This window comes from Dendrobates tinctorius, unplaced genomic scaffold (assembly GCF_039654945.1).
Source record: "Dendrobates tinctorius isolate UK_male_01 unplaced genomic scaffold, ASM3965494v1 ptg000069l, whole genome shotgun sequence".
NCBI lineage: Eukaryota > Metazoa > Chordata > Amphibia > Anura > Dendrobatidae > Dendrobates > Dendrobates tinctorius.
The window spans coordinates 27661475-27688253 of record NW_027361737.1 but is presented as its reverse complement, the minus strand read 5'-3'; the positions used below and the strand labels follow the sequence as shown (position 1 = coordinate 27688253).

Sequence of the window (26779 nt, the reverse complement as noted above, 5' to 3'; positions counted from 1 at the left end):
TAATATACTAAGAAAAAGAGGGCCCTATACTCCTGTGGTTCCCACTGTTAACTGTGGACCAATCAGTGTGTTCCACTACTAACCCTCCTTTGTTTCCCGTCACTGAGTCAGTTGTTAACTCATATTTTTCAACTGGCCCATTGTTTTCAATTTATGTGCCAACCTCTCATGTGGTAATATATCAAATGCCTTTGAAAAGTCCAGATATACGACATCTATGACCTTAGCTTGGGTAATTCAGAACATCTTATAGTCTGGCAAAGATTTACACAGATGGAAAATTGGTGCAAATTAAAAAAAAAAGCCTCTTCTGGGCCACAGTTTTTCTGCATTGATGCTGCTGCATTGCCCTAAATGCATAAATGTATTTCAGGTGTATAAGGTTCAGACATAGAGGCTTCACTGACACCCTGTTATTTGGTTGTAGCCTAAATAGAGAATCTTATCATTTTATCATGCAAGAGCTGAAAGCTCCATGCTCTTAGGTCTAATGACTTGAGATTTTATTTTTTTTTCCAGATTGACCAGATGCCTTAAATTTTCAGCATTTACACGGCTTGTGAAACCTTAAGATATGAGCAGAATGCACCTCGTCTTCATACATGTGAAGTAAAGTTACTTACATTCTGCTGTTTTTCTGGATTTGCTGATCCACAATATACCACAACTTAATCCTCTACTCACTAGCACCATTATGTTCAGTTACAGAGTGGGGGCTGGGTGATTTCTTCATTCTCCTACTAATCACCCTTTGAAAAAACCGTATCCAGCTGTGCGGAAATCTTCAGAGGATAATCCCAGAGGAAGGGATAATAGATCATTTATTTGCCGCCTTGGCATCATCCATCTATCTATCTATCTATCTATCTATCTATCTATCTATCTATCTATCGGTCCATCCATTCTAGAAAAACCTTCATGGGCTGCAATTCCCATCACAACCGCTAGGCGACCACACAGAAATATACTGCATACTGCAGCATAAACGTCTTGTGACAGAGTATTGAAAAGCCATAGGTTGTTTTGTTTTTTAAAGGCTGGTAATCTTGCAACCAACACCCCCCCCCCCCCCCCCCGAATTTTGTAAAGCACTTGGAAAATTAAGGAAGAACACTTCTAAAACCATCTACCTATCCATATTGATTTACAAATTTGTACTTTTTGGAATTTTTCTGGCTGGATATTTTAGAAAAATATATGTAACTGAGAGATAAATTTAAAAAAAATTAAAGAGTTAAAAGTCCTAGATTTTTAGCGACATCATTTCAATCATGTCAAGCTTGTATCCCAACATATCATTATGTGTCATTTTGATTAATAAGGCCCATGTACCTCCATCAAGTATGTCAGATGCCTCACAAATTTTTGGCATCAGATGATCATCAGTTAATAGCATCATCTGTGCCTAAAAGCCATGTCTTTGCTATCTATTTACATCTTCTTCCTGAAATTAGGGTGTTAGTACAATTTCTTAGACTAGCTGGAGGTAATTGTAACCATTAAAGAGTATTCATCACCAATGTGAAAAAAGGTCAGCCTCAAATTGGGGAAAGGAAACCTTTCAGTTATCCTAAAAGGATCACTAAAAATTTCAAAATGAAGTCCCTCCTCCTCAACACACATCACTTCCTCTTTCTAAGGAGTTGATTGGCCTTCCAAGGAGGTGTGTCCTCTCAGTTCTGCTGATTGGCTAAAAAGTATTACAAATGGGAGTGGCTTACATGATTCTGGCTATTTTCTAGGCCCTCATAAGAACTTCAGGGAGAAAAAGTGAGTGCGACTCTACCCTCAATGAATGAAACCCCGTCCAAGCTTTTCCCAACGTTTTACCCTTGCACCTTGTATTTACTCTACATAGCGTATAATGATACAAAAGCCAGTTTAGAAAAAAAAAGGAAATTTATTTTTTTGAAAGTGCATACCGAGGTCTAAAACAAGAAGATGAAAAGCAACATAAAACGTACAATTCAGCACGGGAACAACATACACATAACTAGGCTGAACACCGGACTTCTACATGGTCTAACACTCTTCTACGATGACAGAAATGTCATTAGTGCTCACTGGGGCCTCCATGTGATACACACAGCCCCAAATTTGAAGGCAATTTTGGTATTAAAATGATGCTAGAAAAAAACATTTTAATACGAGATCATTCGAGGCATCCTATGGTATGTGTCAAATTTGGCTTGCTTTGTCTTTACCTCTGAGGGTGTCGGGAGTGAAGGAATACTGACAATTCCGTCTACGAGTAACAAAAAATACTGTATTATCTCTATGAATTCATGCGTCCACATAGCTGTATGATGAAATGAATAATAAAATGCCTCCTCTAGCATCAGTCTAAGAACAAATCTACCGGTATAAGCCTTGCTACAGAAAGCCCCAAATATTTGCTTTATATTCTCCGAGAGCCTGACCTCTATGTGCCACTTACCTAACACTACAAGCATCATGTTCCCAGTAATATACGACGCAGACATAAGGCTTCTTGGCTGTAATCCCACACCAGATTACGCTTCATATTACTCACAAGATTTTCCTGACTGCATTTTCTTTTTTTCTGAGTACATAAAAACATGGATGTGCTTGATACAAAGTGCACAGTGTTGGAATCAATTAAATAAAATACTAGGTATTTCTCTGTGATCTGCCATCCTGGGCGATCCATGGAATCTAGAAAAGGCGATTACAGAAGAGATATTTGTTTCCTATAGTCGTGTGTCACCATGCAATACTGAGACAGAACATAGCAGTGTATCACAGCCACAGTACAAGAACAAAGAGGGGATGACTGAGAATGAGAGCTCTCGTTAAGCATGGGTTCCTGTCCTCCATATACATGGAATACCTGAAGAGAATCTATGGCTGACACTCCGTAACCCACCAGAGCAATGTCCAAGAGAAGCATTTTGTAAGTAATCCAAGGCAAAACATCTGCAAAAATTGGTTGCAAGTAGCTGAAAATTTTCAAAAAACCTTCCTAATAAAGGTATTCTAGCATGTCAATGTAAAAAATAAAAGGGGGACCAGGGCTCCCAGCAGTTATGTGATGAAGTCTCTCCATCTTGTGAATGGTAAGTCTTCAAGGCACAAGTGTTGACTGTAATTATTTGGGACCAGAAACATTGTCAAGGTGACCAAGAGAGGTTTTCTTGGAATCCGGCAATTTCAAGATGCCCCTCGTGATTAGGAACCGAGAGACAATCCCCAGGTGGTGGAATCACGAGAAGGCCAGCAGAAACATTAACACAACGTTAATAAAGATGAGAAAGAGCAGGATCACAAAGACTACGACGCGTTGGGTCTCGGGGTTCATGTTGCAGCGAAGGATGGTGTGAAGTGTGCTCCATTTCTGTCTGGCTCGTTCGGATCCTCTTGCCATGTCTTGGCCTGAGCTGAGCAAACGGTGAAGCTTTCAATGCTTCGTAGCCACAAACAAAAGGTCTGTGCTGCGGCTGTCAGCAGCGGGGATCTATCTGCTGTGCATAGCGTTCAGAGGGGCACGCTGCATGCAGCACAATGATTACCTTCCTGCAGCATTCACCACCTAATCTCACAGATTTCCATCCATTAAAAATCTACGATGCGGAAACGGCAATCTGCTTAAATGGAGGCAGCATAGATATTTCCCAGTCGTAGCAGGGTTATGGAGGTATTTGATTCCCTGTACCAGGAGAGCCTTACATTCTATAACAGCGGTCGTTGCTGAATTATTGGCTTTTCGTTCAGCGAATCATCTCTTTGCAGACTATGGTCGCTAGGAAACGCACAGTCGGGGGAAGGCAAGGAAGGTAGAAATCGACATATTTAAAGCACCTCACAAATGGCTCTGATAGATTTTTAGGAAGCATCTGCTTCTATTGAGAGTACACGGAGGCATTACTAATAGGACAGCCAGCGCTGGGTGCAGCACTCAATGGGGCTCTCACAAGTTAAAGGGATTAATGTAACCTCTCTGATCTTCTGATCAGCCCCAGAAATGTCAAACATGACATAGGCCTCGTTCTCTTGGGCCGGGGGAGATGTATTGGTCTTTGTATGGGTAATATCAGAAGCAGGACTGAAGAAAAGTATAAATCAAAGGTCAACTATAGAGATTATGGGGGCCTTAGATGTGACCCTTGACTCAATGAGACTACCATATATTAAATTTACGCAATTGTTTCAGTCTACACCAGTTGGCTGCACCTAAAGGGGTTATCCCAGTCTGTTTTATTTTTTTTCTATATACCTAAAAATTAACAGACAGGTAGTTGCTAACAGAGGCAACTACCTGCCTATTCACCAACCGCTCCTGCCGGCGATTCAGCTGCTCCACATCGACAAAGCAGCTCTTCTTCTTCAGGGCTGCCCTTTTGATGGGTTTGACTGCTGATGTCTTGATAAGTTATAGTCGGCTCCCTGCAGTCAATCAGCATGACATTGGTAGTGAAGCCCCGTCAACAGAGTGGAAGAGAAGCCCCTGCTCTGACGACGTGACAAAGACACCGAATCGTCAGCAGTAGATGTCTGTGACAGCTCTGTGCCGTCAGATATCGGCACCATGCCCAAGTTAATAACTACCTGCCTGTTTGTTCTTATGCCTGTAGTAAAAAAAAAGTCCTTAATAATTCCTGTAACTCAGTCACTCTCTATTGGGTTGCCACCGCCAGATGCAAGGCAAAAATTTTGTGCCCCTGTGGGGAGGAGGACTCCCAGACAGTGAAAGGACAGGTACCCAGGGGACCGCCATCCGGGTTCCTGAGGGAACGATACTGGGAGGACAGTAAAAGGAAAGACTTGACTGAAGTTGTCAGGGAAACAGGGGGCGGGGCAAGCTTAAAAGGAGCAGGGGGCGCGCTGAAGTGGCAGTTGACAGAGAGCAGGACAACAGACAGGAAGCCGTGTGAGACAGAGAGGACCGAGGGAGCAGACGGTGTGTTGTGGAGAGACCGACAGGGGCCTGTGAAAGGAAAGCTGCGGACTCATCGACTAGTGACACGTGAGAGACTTCCACCGGCGGCCGCACCCCGCATATAGTCCCATACAGCCACTCCCGCTGCTTCCCACCCTGTTGTGACAAGGCGGCTACCTCAGGCGACCGCTGCGACGACAGACCATTCCTTTACAGCGGTCAGGACACTGCCCCCCTGCCTTCTCCCACAGCTGCGGCCCTGTCTTCAACGGCCCCAGGGGGCTCCACCTCGCTACAGGCGGTAGTAGAGGCCCCCGTCCGGTTTGCTAAGGGACCCTGAGCAGAGTTTGGTGAACGGTTATATCTAGAGACTGCATCATTACCGCGCCCCATCAGCACCATTTCTTCAGGGCCTGTTGCGCCCCACCGACACCGTTTCTTCAGGGCCTGTTGCGCCCCACCGGCATCATTTCTTCAGGGCCTGTTGCGCCCCACCGGCACCGTTTCTTCAGGGCCTGTTGCGCCCCACCGGCACCGTTTCTTCAGGGCCTGTTGCGCCCCACCGGCATCGTTTCTTCAGGGCCTTTTGCACCCCACCGGCACCGTTTCTTCAGGGCCTGTTGCGCCCCGTCGGCACCGTTTCCTCAGGGCCTGTTGTGCCCCACCAGCATTGTTTCTTCAGGGCCTGTTACGCCCACCGGTATCCTAAGCGGCCGCATCTGCTATCCTGAGCGATGCATGGAAGGATAAGTGGACTCTAGAAAATACGTGTTATAGTTTGGCCATAGTCTGGCTTCCGTCACCCGGACTAGCAGGGTTACTCGCAGTTACACAAAAAGTACCGTTTAGTTCATTGAGTCCCTGCGAGGACAGATTGCTTGTTCCCCCGTTTTGTCTGTTTAGTATAGCCCTAGTGGCTTCAATTTCTAAAAATTCATTATACAAGTCATACCCTGTCTCGTGTCTCGTCACTGCATCCTGAGAACCTGCTAGAACCCTACACCCCCATCACCGAGTTCCTTCCTCCGGTCCAGTATTGAACCCTTTATCCACCAATCATATATAATGCATTTTAAGAAACAACTGATATAATTAAACTAACATACATTTAATGTTAGTATATTCACAATTATTTTAAATTGCCTGCTTTTCATTTTTGCAAAATGTTTCAATAACATTATTGAAGTTTATTTTGAAATATGGCAAAAAAATAGTAATCTTGGTCCTTCCGCGCAATAAGCAAAGCAATGCAGCTCTGTACATGATTAAATACTTTATTATATTAGGCTCTCCCTCAGTTATGTAATTTGCTGCTTATGCAGAGCACTTAGCACTTAAGTTGACTACAGAGCTCTGCATAGACAGCGATCGAGATGACATTGCTCAATATAATCAATATTGAATAGGAAGAGCTCATGAACATTCAATGCCTGTGACACAATCATCTCAACTGTTCTGTGTTCTTCATAGGTGCTAGTGAATATGACCAATGTATATGACAAGGTAGCTACTACCTCAGTCTGCTCACCATCCAAAGAGAGAACTAGGCACTCATAGTGGAAGAATCTGACCTTGTCGTTTAGTGGATTCCTCAGAAACAGATTATTTGACAGTGGGGAAGAAGAAAAATTCTGCCCTTAAGAAGTTGGCGCCCCGGTCTTTCTCCCTCCATGCTATGCCGGTGTAAGAAGATGAGCCAGAACAGAGTTCCCTGTACACTTTAGGGCCAGAACGATCGCGACTCACCTCTGTTGCCGAGGGACGATTCTTCTGAGTGGGGAGGACCTTTGCACTGGACAGCAGGGGGTGTGGGAGAAATAAAAGGAACTGAGTGGGAGATTTGGCGGGAAGGCGACAGGAGAACAAGGAGAAGGTTGACTCTCTCCCCATCACTCCGACTGCTTACACCTCATCCATTAATTCCCTGCGCATTAACTCACCAACGGACTGTGCCCTGACTGAGCTGCCCCCGGACGTTCCCGTACTGGTCAGATCTTTCTTGCCCTCAGTGAAAGATAGTTTTGCTCACTCTGCACACAGCGAGTACGTCAGAGGTTCGCACGCCGCCGCAGTTGGCGGGCCTGCATGCTGTTCGTGTTCTGTGCCATCCCAGAGGAATCAACGAAAGAGACTGTTTCTACATTCCAACGTACTCAAGTCAAGCGAGCCCGGATACATCAGCACGGTCGGAAGACAGTGCATTTCGTTCCTCAGTAACAGAGCCAGAGACATTGTCCACGATCTACGAAGCCAACAGGAGATATTCCAGCCTCTCCCCAACAAGAACTTCAAGCAATAAGTTACCTCTTTCGTACACCCTTTTTTTCAATAATATTGTGTTTTTGTTAAAATTCCGTTGTTGCGCTCAGTGTTCCTGTGACATTTCGTTGTTTATCTTTTCTCCCTGTGCGGAGTATACCTTGTACGTCAATAATCTGTATAAGTAAATTCTGTTAACCCCTTCTCTGCCTCCGGCTCTTCACTGCATCCCACGAGCCTCACCCTAGTACCTTTACACCACTGTGATCTATATTGCATGGATGTACTGGATTAGTTAAAAAGGTGCTCTTATCTTGCCATTTGAGGAGTGCAACCCTCCCCAGGCTCTTGAACATCCAGGTTGCTGGGGGTGTGGGATCTCCTCTTTGACAGACAGTTCAGGTCAGCAGCACATCTCTGCCGCAGACCTGAACTTGGGCTCTCCCTATGCTAATGTCTCAGCATTGTCTGTATCTTCAGCATTGGAATGTAAAGGGAATGTGTCATCCTTTAGAAGAAGGGAGGTGTCGGACCGGACCGCAACGCCCACCGGACCGGACCGCCCACCCCGGTAAGTATAATATAACGTGTTTTTCTTATCTTTCAGGTTACATCGGAGGCTTATCTACAGCATTACAGAATGCTGTAGATAAGCCCCCGATGTCTATGCTGGCAGCTGCAAGCCGAAAAAAAGGGTGACAGATTCCCTTTAAGAGATTACCGTGTCTTAGAGCACCCCCAAATCCCCAATGCTGCGATAAAAGCTCTGCAGCCTCTGACCTGCAAATGACTGAAGGAGAGTGGGGAGCAGAGATGAGGATAAACTAGCTCTTCCTCTGCAGCTGGAGGTGAAGAAGGGGAGAGACTCAGAATAAGTCACAGGAGGAGAGGGTGAGAGAGCAAAAGGGGGCAGGAGATCAGCACATCCTTATGATAGGGGAGGAGAGCAGCGGGGAAGTCATAGGCCTGGTTCAGACATCAGTTTTTTTGACTTACGAAAAAAATGGACAGAGTTTCATCAGAGTTTGGTTAGAATTTCATCTTTTTTTTCACTGATGAGAAAACTAAAGTTTCTCCACCTTCTATCAGTCAGTGAAAAATGGACAGCACAGATGGCATCTGAATGGTTACAAATTTTTTCACTGACCCATAGACTTGTATTGCAATTGGACATGTCTCTGCAACTGTGTGGTGTTTAGGGATGAGCGAATGTGCTCGGTGATACTCGGATATCACTCTAGTATCTCGGTGTTTGAATGTACTCGGCACTCGACTAGCATTAGCCAGTGCTCGGGTTTGAAGCTCGAATCCCCGCCCCGTATGTTTGGTGCCTGTTACACAGTCAATAAGTGTGGCGCCCCTGAGGATTCAGTTGCCACAGAGGTACTGCACCTCCTCCTGAGGTGTGGTGCCCCACCATCCAGTTAAGTTGGAGGCTCCTGACCACGCTCCAACTCTTGCATCCCACACAACACAGTAGTTCAGCAAAGCCACATTGCGGCTCCCTGCTTGGACTGTAGCAGAGCACCTTTGGTGGCTCCCTGCTTGGAACACGAAACGTGCTGGGAGGCGGGTGGAGTTAGAATACATAAAAGAGCGGGAAGGTTTAGAATTTCAGGTCAGTCGGTCAGTCAGTGAGGAGTGAGGATCCCTGAGAGAGGGATGGAGGAAGGAGGTGCTGCAGCAGATCTCAGTGACCTGGGTCTGGTGGCACGGGAAAGGAAAGAAAGAGAAAGACATTGAACAGAAGCCTGATCTTCCATAAGAGGGAAAGACTAGTACGGAACGTAGGAGTAAAAGGAAACAGAGGACGTGGGTTAGAGGAAGAACCCTGCCTAGAAGTTCTAAGCGCAAGGCAGGGGCCCGGTCCCCGAGGTTGTATGAATACTAATGATCCTGCAGCAGAAACCAGTGGAGTAGTGGGCTGTAAATGCACTACTCCCATCTCAGACTTGGGGCACAACAGCAACTTGGATAGCGAGCCTGGACTCAGGAGCAAGGAGTCCCCGAAGCAGGCTACAGCTGTCTGCCGTACAAGTAGAGTTCTTGGGAACATCTGTCAGGAGGAACTCCAGTGTAACTCAGTACTAGGAGTACTTCACACCAAAGGCGCTATAAGAGGAGACGTTCAGAAAGACACATGTTGGCGGAGTGTTGGAAGGGAGCATTCCATCTGACTTGGAGGTTGACTGAGTCCCTGACCCGGAGGACACAGCATGGAGGCAGGCACCTCTGTGTACTACAGACTGTGAGTAAAGCTTTGGAACTGCAAGCCCTGGTATCCTCCATTCATTCCTGCGCTAACACACTCAGCACAGCTACACCTGGGTATCAGCTTCTACACCGCCTGCGCCTCTCCTCTACCCCTACATCTACACTGCCCTGGGACTACAGCTCCACCTGTGGGGAGCTTCACCATCTTGGCTGCAACACACCACCAGTCCCAGAGGATCTGCATGCAGCGTCAGCTTAACATCTCACTTGCCGAACACCACAGGTGGCGTCACAAACTATTCATTCAAATTCACCACGTTCAAACCATTTCAATTTCCCCATTACTTGGGCGCCCAAGGCCACGGACCGAGTCACCGCTGCTGTGACACATCCCGCTGACACCGGCCTGGTACCGAGTACCCCACAGCCCTAGGAGGGCTACCCATAAGCATGCAGGGATTGCCTGCCAGTCACTGTATTGCCCTAGCCATTATGGTAGTGGCATTACTGTGATTGGCTGGCCGCATTAACTCATTAGAGGTAATAAAAGGACAGGCACCACCATGCTCAGCACACTGATGCCATTGCACAACTCAGGGACAGTTCTCAATGGAGGGAGAGGGAAGTTATCCAGGTCTGTTTGTGCACAGTTTAACGAATCAGAGTCCTCTAGTGTTGATACTAGTGATGATGCTGAACCATCATACTAATAGCTCTTCTAAGCTCTAATCCTGTGCTTTGTTGTTTGTGTTAGATAGATTCTTCATTTAGCCTAGGGACAGTTGCAGGAAAAGGGAGAGTGGCAGAATTCAATCTCTAGGCAGGGCTTATGGCTTTGCAGTCTGTTATTAAAGATATAGCTGCTGCACGTGACCAAATTTTTTTTTTGGGGGTGAAAAATTTACTAGTGTCATCCATACATTGCAATGTGCTTAGTGTTACATTACGGTGGTATTGCCCTAAAAAAGTTCAAAAAAATCTTTCTGGATTGAATTAGTAATCCACAAAGTGTAAAGTGCTTAGTGTTACATTATGGTGATATTATTCTCCAAAAACTCTTTTAATAAACTTTCTGGAATGAATTAGTAATCCAAACAGTGTAACGTGCTTAGTGTTACTTTACGGTGGTATTAACCTTCAAAAACAAATCCAAAAAATCTTTCTGGAGTGAATTAGTAATTCATACAGTGTAATGTGCTTAGCTTTACATGACAGTGGTAGTAACCTCCAAAGAAATGTTGAAAAAATCTTTCTGGATTGAATTAGTAATTCATACAGTGTAATATGCTTAGTGCTACATTACAGTGGAATTAAGCTTCAAAACAAAGTTCTAATTTTTTCCTGGATACAATTAGTCATCCATACAATGTAACGTAGTTACTTTTACATTATGGTGGCATAAACTTCCAAAAAAATCTGTGAAACTATTTTTCTGGCTTCAATTAGTCAACCATAGAGTGTAACATGCTTAGTGTTATATTACATTCGTGTTAACTTCCAAAAAATGTTAAAACATTTCTTGATTCAATTAGTCATCCATACAGTGTAACGTGGTTAGTGCTACATTACAGTGGTATATAAACCTCCAAAAAAAAGGGCCAGCATTTTTTCTGGATTCATTTAGTCATCCATACGGTGCAACATTGTTAGTATTACATTATTGAGGTATATAAACATCCAAAAAAAAGTTCAGTCATTTTTCTGGATTAAATTAGTTATCCACACAGTGTAATATGGTTAGTGTTACATTATGGTGGTATTAGCCTCCCAAAAATGTTTCAAGTTTTTTTTCTGAATTCAATTAGTCATACATACAGTGTAACGTGGTTAGTGTAATATTACAGTGGTATGTAAACCTCCAAAAATCTCTTCTAAATTGTTTTTCTGGATTAAATTAGTCATCCTTGCAGTGTAATGTGTTTATTGTTACATTATGGTGGCATTAACCTCCAAAAAACGTTTAAAAAAATCTCTCAATTGAATTAGTTATCCATAGCGTGTAATGTGCGACAAGGCGACAAAGAAGGCAGGATCCCACGAGACTCCCGAAGGTCAGACCTGAGGAATATCATAGCCAGACCAAGCTGGCGCAACAGGCACCTGTGGTTCAAAACTGGCCACTTTCCAGAAACCACCAAAGCCTGAAACCAGGCAGCAGTCTTCACTGCTGGCATACTTGCGGGCTGTGGACGGGAGAGCCAGAATCCAGCAACTGGTGAGTGAACTGTGATGCTTAGACTGGTCAGAAGAGAGACGGAAGCAAGTCAAGACTAGGGCTAGAGATATGCTAGCGGACCCCATAGCTGCAAGGTACCAAGAGTTGGAATCCTGAGGGGAGGTCTTTACATACAACCAGCAACGGAGATGGGGGTCCATAGAAGAGTTTGGGACCCATCATCACATCTTGTAGAGACAGAACAGTTGCCTCGAAGGTTGCAAAAGCTGTCGGCTGGAACCAGGGTCACGTTCCTCAAAATGGAGAGGCAACATCGCTGGTATGCGGTGAGTGAGATCCAAGAAGGAAGGGAGCAGGATGAATTCTTCTTGAAAAATGAAAGGGACTGGGAGAGGTGGCTAGACATGGAGTTACCACCGCCGGGAGATTGGACTGCCCTTGGGGTTCCCCACAATCTATGCTAGAGTAGGTGATGGTGCAGGTGACACAGGGGGCTGTCACCCTATTCTACATGTCAGGGGCTCGGCACTACCCGAAGCCAGGTCACTTACAGCCCGGGCACCTGGGAATTGAGCTCCAGGAAGCAGGTGGAGGCAGTCCCACCTGTCTCCTGAGGAGGGAGAGGAAGAAACGGATACCTGAACAGGATTTTGCTCTGTTAGGCACAGTTGTGCCTGTTGCACAAAAAGGAACCGCTGAGGAACTGTTCTGCGTTCCTGAGGGCAGGAGTCCCTAAAGTGTGTCGGGGATCCCAGTGTTGGCGAGTACGGCCAGAAGAGTTTATGTCCCCTCCCCAGTTTGTTTTTACACACGGTTATGCATTCGCCTGCTGGATTAAGGGACTCTGAACTTTTAAAGGGCACGAGACCCTTTCTGTCCCTATGGACTGTGCTATTAAAAGGAACTGTTACCAGCAAAAAGGGGAGGTCAGGAAACAAATGACTTGATGATCTGAATAGGTCAGGACTCTATGGACTATATCTCTCTAATGGACTGTGTTAATTACACCCCTGTTTTACAAAATGGATAAGGGACCGTATGGACTTGGGCATACTATTATGTTGGCCAAAGGGCCTTGGATAATAATGACTTTCTTTATTATAAGGGTCAGTGAGCAGGCCATGGACCCTATGTATCTCAGGAAGAGGCCAATTTCATGACATCTTCCGAGAGTCCATTCCTGATGACCAGGTATTTTTGACAAGGAGGGAAACGTTTTTAAAGATGGTCACACAATGCCTGGCCGATAAAACCAGCATACCCCCTAAATCGTTTATGACCTTAAACTATTGAGCCTCAAAGCTGGACATCTAACATGAGCTGTCTCTGGAGGTGTTGTGCTGCCTTGCCGCTAGCGTCTTGTCTGAGCGGGTTTTTAGTGACGCTGGGGGGTCATAACAGACAGGCACTTTCGGCTGTGAACAGAAAATGCTGACAGACTCACTCTGATAAAAATGAACAAAGCCTGGATTAGCCTCGACTTTTCCACACCACCAGTGTTTTTAACCTTCTATATTTGAATGAGGCCCACCAGTTGCTGCTTTCAAGGGTCTATGGATTAATGTATTACCCTCCTTATAATTTTTTCCTGGCTTTGCACTTTATCAGTGTAGGAGTACATCAACTTCACTTTCAAAATATTTTAATTAGGCCTGCAAGTTGTAGACTTTAAAGGTCTATAGATGACTGTATTACCCTCCTTATCATTTTCTCCTGGCTTTGCACTTTGTGCACTGCCTTTATGAGTGTAGGAGTACAACAACTACACTTTCAAAATATTTGAATAAGGCCAAATAGTTGTTGCCTTTAAGGGTTTATGGAAGACTGGATGACCCGCTTTAAAAATTTTTTTTTTGGCTTTGGACTTTGTGCAGAGCTTTTCTGACAGTAGGAGTACCATAACTACACTCTGTTCAGAATATTTGAATGAGGCACTACAGGTTTTGCCTTTAAGATTTTATGGATGACCCGGCTAGTACATTTTTGGCAGGTTTTGCACTGTGTGCAGAGCTTTTATGAGTGTAATAGTACCACTACTACACTTTGTTCACAATATTTGAATGAGGAACTACAGTTGTTGCCTTCAAGGGTGTAAGGATGACCCTGATTGTAATTTTTGGCAGGCTTTGCACTTCGTGCATAGCCTTTATTAGTCTAGGAGTGCCACTACATGACAATTTGAACATAATGTGTATGAGGTCATCCTTTATGTCTAACACAGGGTGTATCTGAGTTCCTAGTCCATCTAATTTTTGTCAGTTCCAATATATTAATAAAAAAATATAGGTTTACTTAAATTATTCCTTTTTAAATGTTGCCTTATATACAAGTTATTATACAGGAACGAATGTTTCTTAACATTTTTTCTCTGTAAACTCCAATTTCTTGTTGGTTTAGAAAGTTTTATTGTCAGTCCTTAAAGTAGAGTAAAAGTGTGACACCATTGTTCTCAGCAGAGATCTGGGAGTTAGAAATATTTCCAGGAGTCTTCCCCCATCCTGTTCTCCTTCCATTCTGCACTTTTCTCATCCATTTGAACACTTTCACTGTCCCCCAGACCACCTTGTAGGGTCTGCTGGAAAAAAGCTCAGATTTCCCAGTAACTCCCATTATGCTTATTTACTTGAAATGAGCCTTGAGTATTAGGAATTGCTCGGTTCAAGTAACGAGCATCCGAGTATTTCAGTGCTCACTCTTCCCTAGTGGTGTTCATTCTGTTAAAAACCACACACATGTGAACGATTCCCTTGACTGTGAACAGTTACAAATGCAATTGGTGAAAACCACGTACACAAAAAATGGACATCTGAGTAAGGCATTATTTGAAGAGGACACATGTGATAACAAATAGAAATTAAACATTAGTGCTGTGTTAAAAAATATTGTTTTTTTAAGTTCTGTCCAACATAAAAAGAACTGGCCTTGTTGCCCATGGCAACCAGAGCTCAGCTTTTATTTCTGTAGTATAGCTGGTGCAAATCCATTTGTAGGATCATTTCCGGGCTGGTAGTCTGTGGCCATTGGATGGGAGCCCAACAACCGACTCCTTCCTCTCGGGGTCTGCAGTCCTTATTTTGATTAGTCAGCATGGAAAGAGACATCTGACATGTGTCCAGAATTTTGCACGGACCACTCGGTCCAAGGAAATATGTGACATGTAAAAATATCCATACCCTGTCATAAGTGTGAATGCTATCTGAGAAACAAACACATAGCACTCGTACATGATAAAGTAACGTGTGAATTACCTCTCACACTGACTGCTCTCACTACAGCTGACATGCGGAGTTAAAGGGGTGTCCAGGCTTGGTGTTCAACTCAACCAGCACTCTTCTGTATGTGACAGTGTTAGGGCACGTGACATCAAGTAAGCGATTTGCATACTGTATATGAGGTCACGTGCCGACTAGATGTCCTGGGTTGTCTGGCATGCACTGCTATTTTGAGGTCTAGTGTCATGCATGGAATGCCTAGGTTACTTTAGGCAAAAACCCCGGGACCCCTGTGATGTCCCTCAGACTAGGGGAACCCTGTCTGTCCCTCTACCCAGGGTTTACACTGAAGGTGTGCCTGCCTGAGCCTCCACCCTGTCCCTGTCTCCTGTCCAGCCCTAAGCTGAACCCACCACCCTCCACCCAGTGAGGGGACCAGACACCAGACCCCACAAATACGTATGGACAGGGGTAAAAGAAACACCACACAGTTAATACACAAGGGAATACAATAATGTGCAAGGGCAACCAAATATATTTATAACAGATTGGAGAAAGAACCACTGAGGGATATACTGCACCAGATATCAGACGCTCCAACACCACCACTGCTGACCGGTATTGCTAGCACTAGGCTAAAGCTATAGTCGGCGAAGCCCATAGTCAGGACGAACTATTTAAAGACCAAGGGCGTGGCCCAGCCCTAAGCCAGCATGACAACCTGGTTAACCCTATCCCGACTGGAACAGAATACCCAACAGGGTATTACCGCTGTCTGCCGGACACCCTGGTGTGAACAGTGTCCGACATGACAGTACCCCGCCTTCTACGAGGGACCTCCGGAACCTCACCATGTCGAGGACCTGGCTTGTCCGGATGGCGACGATGGAACATAGTAACCAGTCGATCAGCATGAATGTCAGATGCCGGCACCCATGTCCTCTCCTCAGGACCATAGCCACGCCAGTGGACCAGGTACTGTAGAGTGCGACGCACAACCCTAGAGTCCACCACTTTGGACACCTCAAATTCCAACGCGCCATCCACCAAGATGGGAGGTGGTGGCCCGGGAGAACCATCCACCAAACCCACGACCTTCTTTAGCAATGCTTTGTGAAATACATTATGAATCTTATACACAGCTGGCAACTCCAAACGAAATGCCACGGGGTTGATCACTGCTGAGATTCTAAATGGGCCAATGAACCTGGGACCCAACTTAAGTGACGGTATCTTGAGCTTAATGTTCCTAGTAGATAACCACACCCAATCACCCACACACAGGTCCGGACCTGGCACACGTCTGCAGTCAGCCACCCGTTTGTACCTGGAACCCACCTTCAACAAGCGCTGCTTGACTCTCCTCCAAATAGACGACAATTGAGCTCCCAACTGGTCCTCCTCAGGGACGCCAACTGAGCACCCCTGACGCAAGGTGCAAAATTGAGGATGTTGACCATACACACAAAAAAAAGGAGATTCCCCAGACGATTCCTGGCAATGGTTGTTTATAGCGAATTCTGCCAGAGGAAGAAACGCTGACCACTCTTCCTGATTGTCGGAAATAAAGCAGCGCAAGTATTGCTCCAGGTTTTGGTTCATCTGCTCAGTCTGTCCATTCGACTGAGGGTGGAAAGCCGATGAATGAGATAATTTGATTCCAAGGCGAGAACAAAAAGCTCTCCAAAACTTTGCCACAAACTGCGTACCTCGATCAGACACAATGTCAGACGGGACACCATGAAGTCTGACCACCTCGCGAATAAATATCTGAGCAAGAGTCTTAGCATTGGGCAAAGACGGTAAAGCAACGAAATGTGACATTTTGGAGAACCTATCAACAATTACCAAAATGACCGAGTTCCCTGCCGAGGCGGGCAAGTCAGTAATAAAATCCATGGGAATCTCAGTCCATGGCTTACTGGGCACCCCGAGAGGCTGCAAGCTACCAGCGGGACGGGAACGAGGAGTCTTGGCCCGTGCGCACGTGGTACAGACAGCCACATATGAGGCCACATCCTGCCGGATTTTAGGCCACCAAAAACGATGCGATACCAGTTCCAGAGTGCTCTTAACCCCTGGATGACCTGCCAGTACCGTGTCGTGATGTTCGCCCAACACTCTAGAGCGTAGATGTAGCGGCACAAAAGATTTATTAGCAGGCAACCCCGGTGGTACCACCTCCTGAGCCTCCGCAATCTCTGCCTCAATCTCTGTCGTGATGGCAGATACCACCACACCCTCTTGGAGAATAGGCACCGGCTCTTCACATAACTCTCCACCAGGAAAACACCTGGATAAAGCGTCTGCCTTAACATTCTTCGACCCAGGTCGATTGGTAACAATGAAGTTGAACCGGGTGAAGAATAATGCCCAGCGAGCCTGTCTGGAGGACAGGCGCTTAGCAGATTCTAAATAAAGCAAATTCTTATGGTCGGTTATCACAGTAATCTGATGAAGAGCCCCCTCCAAGAAGTGTCGCCACTCCTCAAATGCCAATTTGATGGCCAATAGTTCCCTGTTGCCAATATCATAATTACGCTCCGCAGGCGACAGCTTCTTGGAGGAGAAGGCACACGGATGCAACTTGGCCCAAGAAGGGCCCTGAGACAGTACAGCCCCCACTCCAACCTCCGACGCATCCACCTCCACGACAAACGGTAAGGAGACATCGGGCTGCACCAGAATGGGCGCTGAGGCAAAACTATTCTTGAGGAATTCAAACGCCTGTACCGCAGGCTCAGACCAGTCAGAAAAGTCGGTACCCTTCTTAGTCATGTCAGTCAGTGGTTTGGCAATCATAGAGAAGTTCTTAATAAATTTCCTATAGTAATTGGAGAAGCCAAGAAATCGCTGAAGCGCCTTAAGATTATCAGGTCGATCCCAATGTAGTACCGCCTGCACCTTTGCGGTGTCCATCTTAAAACCTGAGGCGGAGATTATATAACCCAAGAACGGTAGCTCCTGTACGAAAAACACACATTTTTCAAGCTTGACATAGAGCCTGTTCTCTCTGAGCAACTGTAGAACCTGTCTAACATGCTCTATATGTGTATCATGGTCACGAGAGAAAATGAGGATGTCGTCAAGATAAATTATAACGAACCTCCCCAACAACTGAGAGAAGACATCATTAATGAAGTGTTGAAAGACCGCCGGTGCCATAGTCAACCCAAACGGCATTACCAAACTCTCAAAGTGACCCTCAGGGGTATTGAACGCTGTCTTCCACTCATCCCCCTGACGGACTCTTATAAGATTGTACGCCCCCCTGAGGTCCAGTTTGGAGAACCACCTGGCACCAACCACTTGGTTGAATAAATCGGGTATAAGTGGCATAGGGTAAGGATCACGGACCGTAATCTGGTTGAGTTCTCTGAAATCCAGACACGGGCGTAAACCGCCATCCTTCTTTTTAACAAAGAAGAAGCCAGCAGCCAGAGGAGAAGAGGAAGGTCTAATATGACCCTTGCTCAGGCTATCCGCAATGTATTCCTTGAGAGCTAGCCTCTCGGGACCTGAGATATTAAACATTCTAGCTTTAGGTAACTTGGCCCCTGGTTTCAACCTAATAGCACAGTCATAGGGGCGATGCGGTGGTAGTTCCGAACAACCCTTCTCAGAAAATACATCCGCATAATCCAGCAACGGCTCCGGGATACTGGGAGTCAAAGCGGAAATACATGTAGCCAGGCACCTCTCCTGACACTCCCTGCTCCACTGAATTATGTCCTGGGTCTTCCAATCAATAACAGGATTATGCATTGACAACCATGGAAAGCCCAGAACCATCTGAGCCGGTAAGTTACTAAGCACCTTACAAGTTACCCGCTCTGAGTGTAATACTCCGATGTGGAGTTGTATATCCAACACACACTCTGTGATCTCCCCTTGAGACAACGGGGAAGCATTGATGGTAACCACCCGGATGGGGTTCGGCAATTTCTCCACCGGAAATCCCGCTGTATGCGCGAACCTCTCATCAATGAGATTGGCAGCTGAGCCACTATCAATAAATACTGTAATAGAGAGCATTTGCCCCCCAAGTACCACCCTAGCAGGGAGCATACACTGGGAAACCATGACGGAGGATACACAAAGGCTCAGACTAGACTCCTCCAAACCCTCTGAGCCTATCAGTTTTCCGCCGGCGCGCCCTTCTTAGGTACCAGGGGGCAAGCGTTAATAAAATGTCCTCCTTTGCCACAAAAAAAACAGAGCCCCTGCCTTCTGTGCCAAGGATGTTTAGGCTTGTTACTCGGTGACTGTGCTATACCAGCGATCTGCATGGGTTCCACGGATTCACCCGCGGCAACCTCACCGACCACTCCCCCACCTCCCGGAGGCAGCGAAACCAGCGCCCCCTGACGGAGACGTCGGTCTATGCGTACTACAAGTGCCATCGCAGCCTCCAGAGAGGCGGGAGTCTCGTACATTAGGAGAGTCTGTTTAACCCTTCCAGAAACCCCATGCAAAAATTGACTTCTAAGCGCAGGGTCATTCCACTGCGTGTCCACCGCCCAGCGCCGGAATTCCGTGCAGTAATCCTCAGCTGGTCGATCACCTTGTAGCAGTGAGCGTATCTTAGACTCTGCTAAGTTTAATCTATCCGAATCGTCATAGATCAAACCCAGAGCAGAGAAAAAAAAATCTACAGATTCAAATGCCGGTGAGTCTGAAGGGAGTGAAAAGGCCCAGGCCTGTGGGTCACCACTCAGCAAAGAAATCACCAAGCCCACGCGTTGAGCCTCATTACCTGAGGAATGTGGACGCATATGGAAATACAATTTGCATGATTCACGAAACACCGTGAACTTACCACGATCACCAGCAAATCGTTCAGGAAGGGGAAACTTGGGCTCAGCTGCCCTGGCTGCAGCCTCAGCAGGTACTGCAGGAGCTGACAGGCCTTGTTGCTGGACCGCCCCCCTGAGTTCAGTGACCTGTATGGATAGAGCCTCCAGCTGCTTGGTTAGGGAAAGTATAGGATCCATAGTAAGTAACCCCTATATTCCCTATCTATACCTTTTTTTTTTTTTTTTTCTCTCATTTTATTATTTGGGCCGACTATAATGTCATGGAATGCCTAGGTTACTTTAGGCAAAAACCCCGGGACCCCTGTGATGTCCCTCAGACTAGGGGAACCCTGTCTGTCCCTCTACCCAGGGTTTACACTGAAGGTGTGCCTGCCTGAGCCTCCACCCTGTCCCTGTCTCCTGTCCAGCCCTAAGCTGAACCCACCACCCTCCACCCAGTGAGGGGACCAGACACCAGACCCCACAAATACGTATGGACAGGGGTAAAAGAAACACCACACAGTTAATACACAAGGGAATACAATAATGTGCAAGGGCAACCAAATATATATATAACAGATTGGAGAAAGAACCACTGAGGGATATACTGCACCAGATATCAGACGCTCCAACACCACAACTGCTGACCGGTATTGCTAGCACTAGGCTAAAGCTATTGTCGGCGACGCCCATAGTCAGGACGAACTATTTAAAGACCAAGGGCGTGGCCCAGCCCTAAGCCAGCATGACAACCTGGTTAACCCTATCCCGACTGGAACAGAATACCCAACAGGGTATTACCGCTGTCTGCCGGACACCCTGGTGTGAACAGTGTCCGACATGACATCTAGCCACATACAGTATATTCAATGATGTTCAGATCAGGGGACTGTGAGGGCCATTGTAAAACCTTCTGCTTGTGCCTTTTGAGGTAGTTTATTGTTGATTTTGATGTGTATTTAGGACCATTATCCATTTGTAGAAGCCATCCTCTTTTCAACTTCAGCTTTTTTACAGATGCTGTTATGCTTGCATCAAGAATTCTTCCCTCTATCCGTGAAATATTCCCTGTGCCATTGGCTGCAACACAACCCCAAAGCATGATTGATCCACCCAGATGCATACTGGTTGAAGAGATGTCTTTTTCCTGAAATTCTGTGCCCTTTTTTCTCCACACATACCTTTGATCTTTGTGGCCATAGACTGAGTTCTATTTTAAAGTCATTAGTCCACAAGACAAAATGCATCAGGCTTGTTTAGATGTTCTTTTGAATACTTCTGATGCTGAATTTTATGGGGAGGATACAGGAGAGGTTTTCCACTGATGACTCTTCTATGAAGGTCATATTTGTACAGGTGTCTCTGAACAATAGAACAATGTACCACAACCCTAGAGTCTGCTAAATCTTTCTGAAAGTCTTTTGCAGCCTAGCAGAGGTTCTAATTTGCCTCTCTAGCAATTCTACGAGCAACTCTCACTGAAATTTTGCTTGGTCTTCCAGACCTTATCTTGACCTCCATTGTTCCTGTTAATTGCCATTTCTTAATTACGGTACATTTCGAGGTGAAGAAATGGCAACTTGAAAATGCTTTACTATCTTCTTATACCCTTCTCCTGCTTTGTGGGCCTCCACCATTTTCAGAGTGCTAGGCAGCTAATTAAAAGAACCCATGGCTGCTGTTTTTTGGCACAAGGTTAGACGAGGCTGGATTTTTATAAAGCTGGGAAATTTGCATCACCTGGCCTTTCCCATTCTCGACTCCAAGACTTCTCCCGCGTTGCACCAATCCTCTGGAATGCTCTACCCCAAGAAATTAGGACTATCCACAGTTTTAGGTGCTCCCTCAAAACGCATTTGTTCAGAGCGGCCTATCACGTTCACTAATCAAAATCATTTTATGTGTAAGTGTGCATGTGTAGCCCATTCACTATCCCCATCTATCCCCCACTCCCTCGAGATGGCTGGACCATCATTGTATATAAACACCTGTACTGTGTATCTCCCCCACCTCATACTGGATTGTGAGCTCTCACGAACAGGGTCGTCTTATTTTGCTTTAATGTATTGTTAACATTGTTACTTGTGACTTGTGTTTTGAAACTGTCAAACTAAAGCACTGTGGAATATGTTTGCGCTATTTAAATAAAGATTATTATTAATATTATCATAGTGAACAAGCCATAACCCTAACAGGCTAATTAAGGTCTGAAATCTTGGTTAAAGTTATCTAAGCACACAATTCTTCATGGGTGCCCAAACTTGTGCATCAATCCATTTTCTTTTTTGTATTTTTTTAATATAAAAGGTGAATATATATATATATATATATATATACACACACACACAGTATATATATATATACATACATACATACACACAGAGAATGCCAACAAGAGTGTGCAAAGCAGTAATCAAAGCAAAAGGTGGCTACTTTGAGGAACCTAGAATATAAGACATATTTTCAGTTGTTTCACACTTTTTTGTTAATTATATAATTCCACATGTGTTAATTCATACTTTTGATGCCTTTGAGAGTGAATCTACAATTTTCATAGTCATAATAATAAAGAAAACTCTTTGAATGAGATGGTGTGTCCAAACTTTTGGTCTGTACTGTATATGTGAAAAAAAGGGAAAAAGCAGCACAAAAAATGAACAGACAATGCGGGTGCAAGCCTTCCAGGCATATACTAAACCTCAAAAATAGTCCTCAAGATGAAAGCAGCACATCAAAAGAGTTCCAGTCAAAGTGCTATTTATTAGCCCATCTGGCTAGTTGCCCATACAGCGATGTCACGGTCTGGGGAATTGTGGACCTTTCTCAAGGCTTGAGAAAGGTCCACAATTCCCAGGACCGAAACGTCGCTGTATGGGCAACTAGCCAGATGAGCTAATAAATAGCACTTTGACATATATATATATATATATATATATATATATATATATATATTTATATATATATATATATATACACACAGTATCCATAATGTAATCAAGAGGATGATGGATAGTCACAAGCCATCAAATAAAAAAGAACTGCTTAAATTTTTGCGCCAGAAGCAGTGTGAAAGACTGGTGGAAAGCCTGCCAAGACGCATGAAAGCTGTGAATAAAATTCGTGGTTATTCCACAAAATATTGATTTATGTACTCTTCCTGAGTTAAAACATTAGTATTGCTGTTTCTAAATGTTTATGAACTTGTTTTCTTTGCATTATTTGAGGTCTGAAAGCACTGTTTTTTTAAAAAAATTTCGACCATTTTTCTTTGTTAGAAAAAAAACAAAATTTATTGCTTGAAATGTCAGAAGTTTATAGACTAAAAGAACAACTTACATTTTACACAAAAATATACCTATAAAGAGTAAAATCTTATAAACTGAACATTTGAAAGTGGTCTCTTATATTCTGACAGAGCTGTGTATATATATATATATATATATATATATATATATATATATATATATATATATATATACACACACACACAGTACAGACCAAAAGTTTGGACACACCTTCTCATTCAAAGAGTTTTCTTTATTTTCATGACTATGAAAATTGTAGATTCACTCTGAAGGCATCAAAACTATGAATTTACACATGTGGAATTATATAATTAACAAAAAACAACTGAAAATACTGTATGTCTTATATTCTAGGTTCTTCAAAGTAGCCACCTTTTGCTTTGATTTCTGCTTTGCACACTCTTGGCATTCTCTTGATGAGCTTCAAGAGGTAGTCACCGGAAATGGTTTTCACTTCACAGGTGTGCCCTGTCAGGTTTAATAAGTGGGATTTCTTGCCTTATAAATGGGGTTGGGACCATCAGTTGTGTTGTGCAGAAGTCTGGTGGATACACAGCTGATAGTCCTACTGAATAGACTGTTAGAATTTGTATTATGGCAAGAAAAAAGCAGCGAAGTAAAGAAAAACGAGTGGCCATCATTACTTTAAGAAATGAAGGTCAGTCAGTCCGAAAAATTGGGAAAACTTTGAAAGTGTCCCCAAGTGCAGTGGCAAGAGTGTGCAAAGCAGTAATCAACGCAACAGGTGGCTACTTTGAAGAACCTAGAATATAAGACATACAGTACTTTCAGTTGTTTCACACTTTTTTGTTAATTGTATAATTCCACTTGTGTTAATTCATAGTTTTGATGACTTCAGAGTGAATCTACAATTTTCATAGTCATGAAAATAAAGAAAACTCTTTGAATGAGAAGGTGTGCCCAAACTTTTGGTCTGTACTGTGTATATATATATATATATATATATATATATATATATATATATACACATACATACATACATACAAACACACACAGCTATGGCATATATATATATATATATATATATATATATATATATATATATATATATATATATATATATATTGTTCCTAAAATACAAAGGAAATGTGTCATCTTTAGGACCCTAGATAAGCGGCACCAACCTTTCTATTCCCTCCATCAGATATATTACCATTATTTGACTGCTCCAGGGATCCTAATGGGCACAGTGTATAATAGATGGAGTTCTGGTATAATGTAAGAGGAGTCTGAAAATTATTTTTAGTTATTTTCATCATTTCTGAAATATAGGCATCGCGGTACCTCATTTATGGCTAGCTGTTCTCCGCCTCCTCCATAACGATGACTGGAAAACTGCAGGTCATCATACAAGTCTTCGTCACTCCCCATGTCATCGGTGAGAGATGGTCTGTCCAGCGATCCATCCGTAATTACTGTGCAGAAAGAAGGAACGTCACATGGTGTAAACTGGATCAGAAGATGGAAATATGTCGCATATTCTAACAGGATAATGATGCCAGCACAGATTAACATTAATTTCCACGTTTCTATATCATCATCCTATTATGAGATACTCTCCCATTAGCTGCAATTAGATTCTCATATTAAAACGTACACGGCACTGAGAAGCTTAATAAGGAATTACATGTTCTAGCTAGCACCGATCACCATTGGAAAAAAATGCCAAAACAGTTAATAAGCAAGGTAGCTCTCTTAAATGGAATCTGTCAGCAGGTCTGTGCTCTGTAGTCTGACAGCAGCCTGATGTAGGGACAGAGACCTTGATTCCAGCGATATATATCATTTAGTTTACTGGGTGGAGCAGTTGTGATAGAATCACAGTTTTCTCTGCTCCATGTGCAGCCGAGCTCAGAAGGCTAAACTCTGTGTAACTCTGTGTAACCCCACCCAGACCACATACATAATACTGCATTGAAAGATTGAAACCCAGCCTGGTAGGTGACACATCGCTGGAATCAGGGTCTCTTCACCTAGACCATGGTGCTCTCCATTTCTAGGATAGAGTGATGAAAACTGAATTATAAGTTTCTTGCTTCATACAAATGCCACTAGAGGAAGCTTAGGAGTTTGCTGCATACTGTGTACACTGAATTTAGTAACAGAAAATTATGCAGGTAACTCCTAAGCTCTCGGTATTGGTGGCTACAATCCATGGTCAGTCTATGGACTGGCTTTATAAGGATGTCACCATAAATTCTCTCCTAAAAAACAAACTATATGTGAATTTATCATTGTATGTTTCTTCATGCCTGTAGATCTTGCTGGTCATACATATAGGATAAGTATGTGGCTATACAGTGTCCTAGAAGCCACACAACTACAGCTGTGCTCAAAAATGTACATACCCCGGCAGAATTTTTGCTTTCTTGGCCTTTTTTCAGAGAATATAAATGATAAATGATAGCACCAAAAGATTTTCTCCACTCATGTTTACTGGTTGGGTGAAGCCATTTATTGTCAAACCACTGAGTTTTCTGTTTTTAAATCAAAATGACAACCCAAAACATCCAAATGACCCTGATCAAAAGTTTACATACCCCATTTCTTAATACTGTGTATTGCCCCTGAACATCAATGACAGCTTGAAGTCTTTTGTGGTAGCTGTGGATGAGGTTCTTTATTTTCTCTGATGGTAAAGCTGCCCACTCTTCTTGGCAAAAAGCCTCCAGTTCCTGTAAATTCCTGAGCTGTCTAGCATGAACTGCGCGCTTGAGATCTCCCCATAGTGGCTCAATGATATTGAGGTCAGGAGACTGAGATGGCCACTCCAGAACCTTCACTTTGTTCTGCTGTAGCCAATAACAGGTCGACTTGGCGTTGTGTTTTGGTCCGTTGTCATGTTGGAGCGTTCAAGTACGTCCCATGTGCAGCTTTCGGGCTGATGATTGCAAATTTGCCTCCAGTATTTGCTGATAACGTGCTGTATTCATCTTTCCTTCAACTTTGACCAAGTTTCCTGTGCCTTTATAGCTCACACATCCTCAAAACACCAGCGGTCCACCTCTGTGCTTTACAGCAGGAATGGTGTTCCATTCATCATAGGCCTTGTTGACCTCTCTCCAAATGTAACTTTTATGGTTGTGGCCAAAAAGTTAAATTTTGGTCTCATCACTCCAAATTACCTTGTTACAGAAGTTTTGAGGCTTGTCTCTGTGCTGTTTTGCATATTGTAGGCGAGATACTTTGTGACATTTGCACAGTAATGGCTTTCTTCTGATTCGACCATGCAGCCCATTTTTCTTCAAGTGCCTCCTTATTGTGCATCTTGAAACAGCCACATTGCTAGTTTTCAGAGGGTTCAGTATTTCAGCTGATGTTATTTGTGGGTTTTTCTTTGCATCCTGAACAAGTTTCCTGGCAGTTGTGGACGAAATTTTCGTTGGTCTACCTGACCGTGGTTTTGTTTTTACAGAGCCCTTGATTTTCCATTTGTTAATTACAGTTTGAACGCTGCTCACTGGCATTATCTATCCCTTGGATATCTTTTTGTATCCCTTTCCTGTTTTATATAATTCAACTACCTTTTCCCGTAGATCCGTTGACAATTATTTTGCTTTCCCCATGACTCACAATCCAGAAACGTCAGTGGCTGGATGAAAGATGCAAGAGTCTGTCTGGATCCCAAAAACTCAGTCAGCTTTTATGCACACACTGATTACAAGCAAACAGGTCACAAGTAAGGATGTTACCTTTAGTAGCCATTCAAAGCCATTTGTGTCAATGTCTGTGCATGTTATCAGCCCAAAATCACCAGGGTATGTGAACTTTTGATCAGGGTTATTTGGATGTTTTGGGGTGTCATTATGATTTAAAAAGAGAAAATGCAGTAGTTTGAAAATAAATGGCTTCACCCAACCACTAACCATGAGTGGAGAAAAAGTTTTGGTGTTATCGTT

General features: G+C 44.0%; 1 protein-coding gene across 1 annotated transcript in view; it reads right to left on the bottom strand.

Moving 5' to 3' along the window:
- The window catches only part of LOC141095313 (uncharacterized), a 258298-nt gene that overhangs the window by 28468 nt on the left and 203051 nt on the right, over window positions 1-26779 (bottom strand). The window contains 1 exon segment of the mRNA XM_073581273.1: window positions 24165-24295. Within this exon segment, the coding sequence (XP_073437374.1) occupies window positions 24165-24295 (131 nt within the window).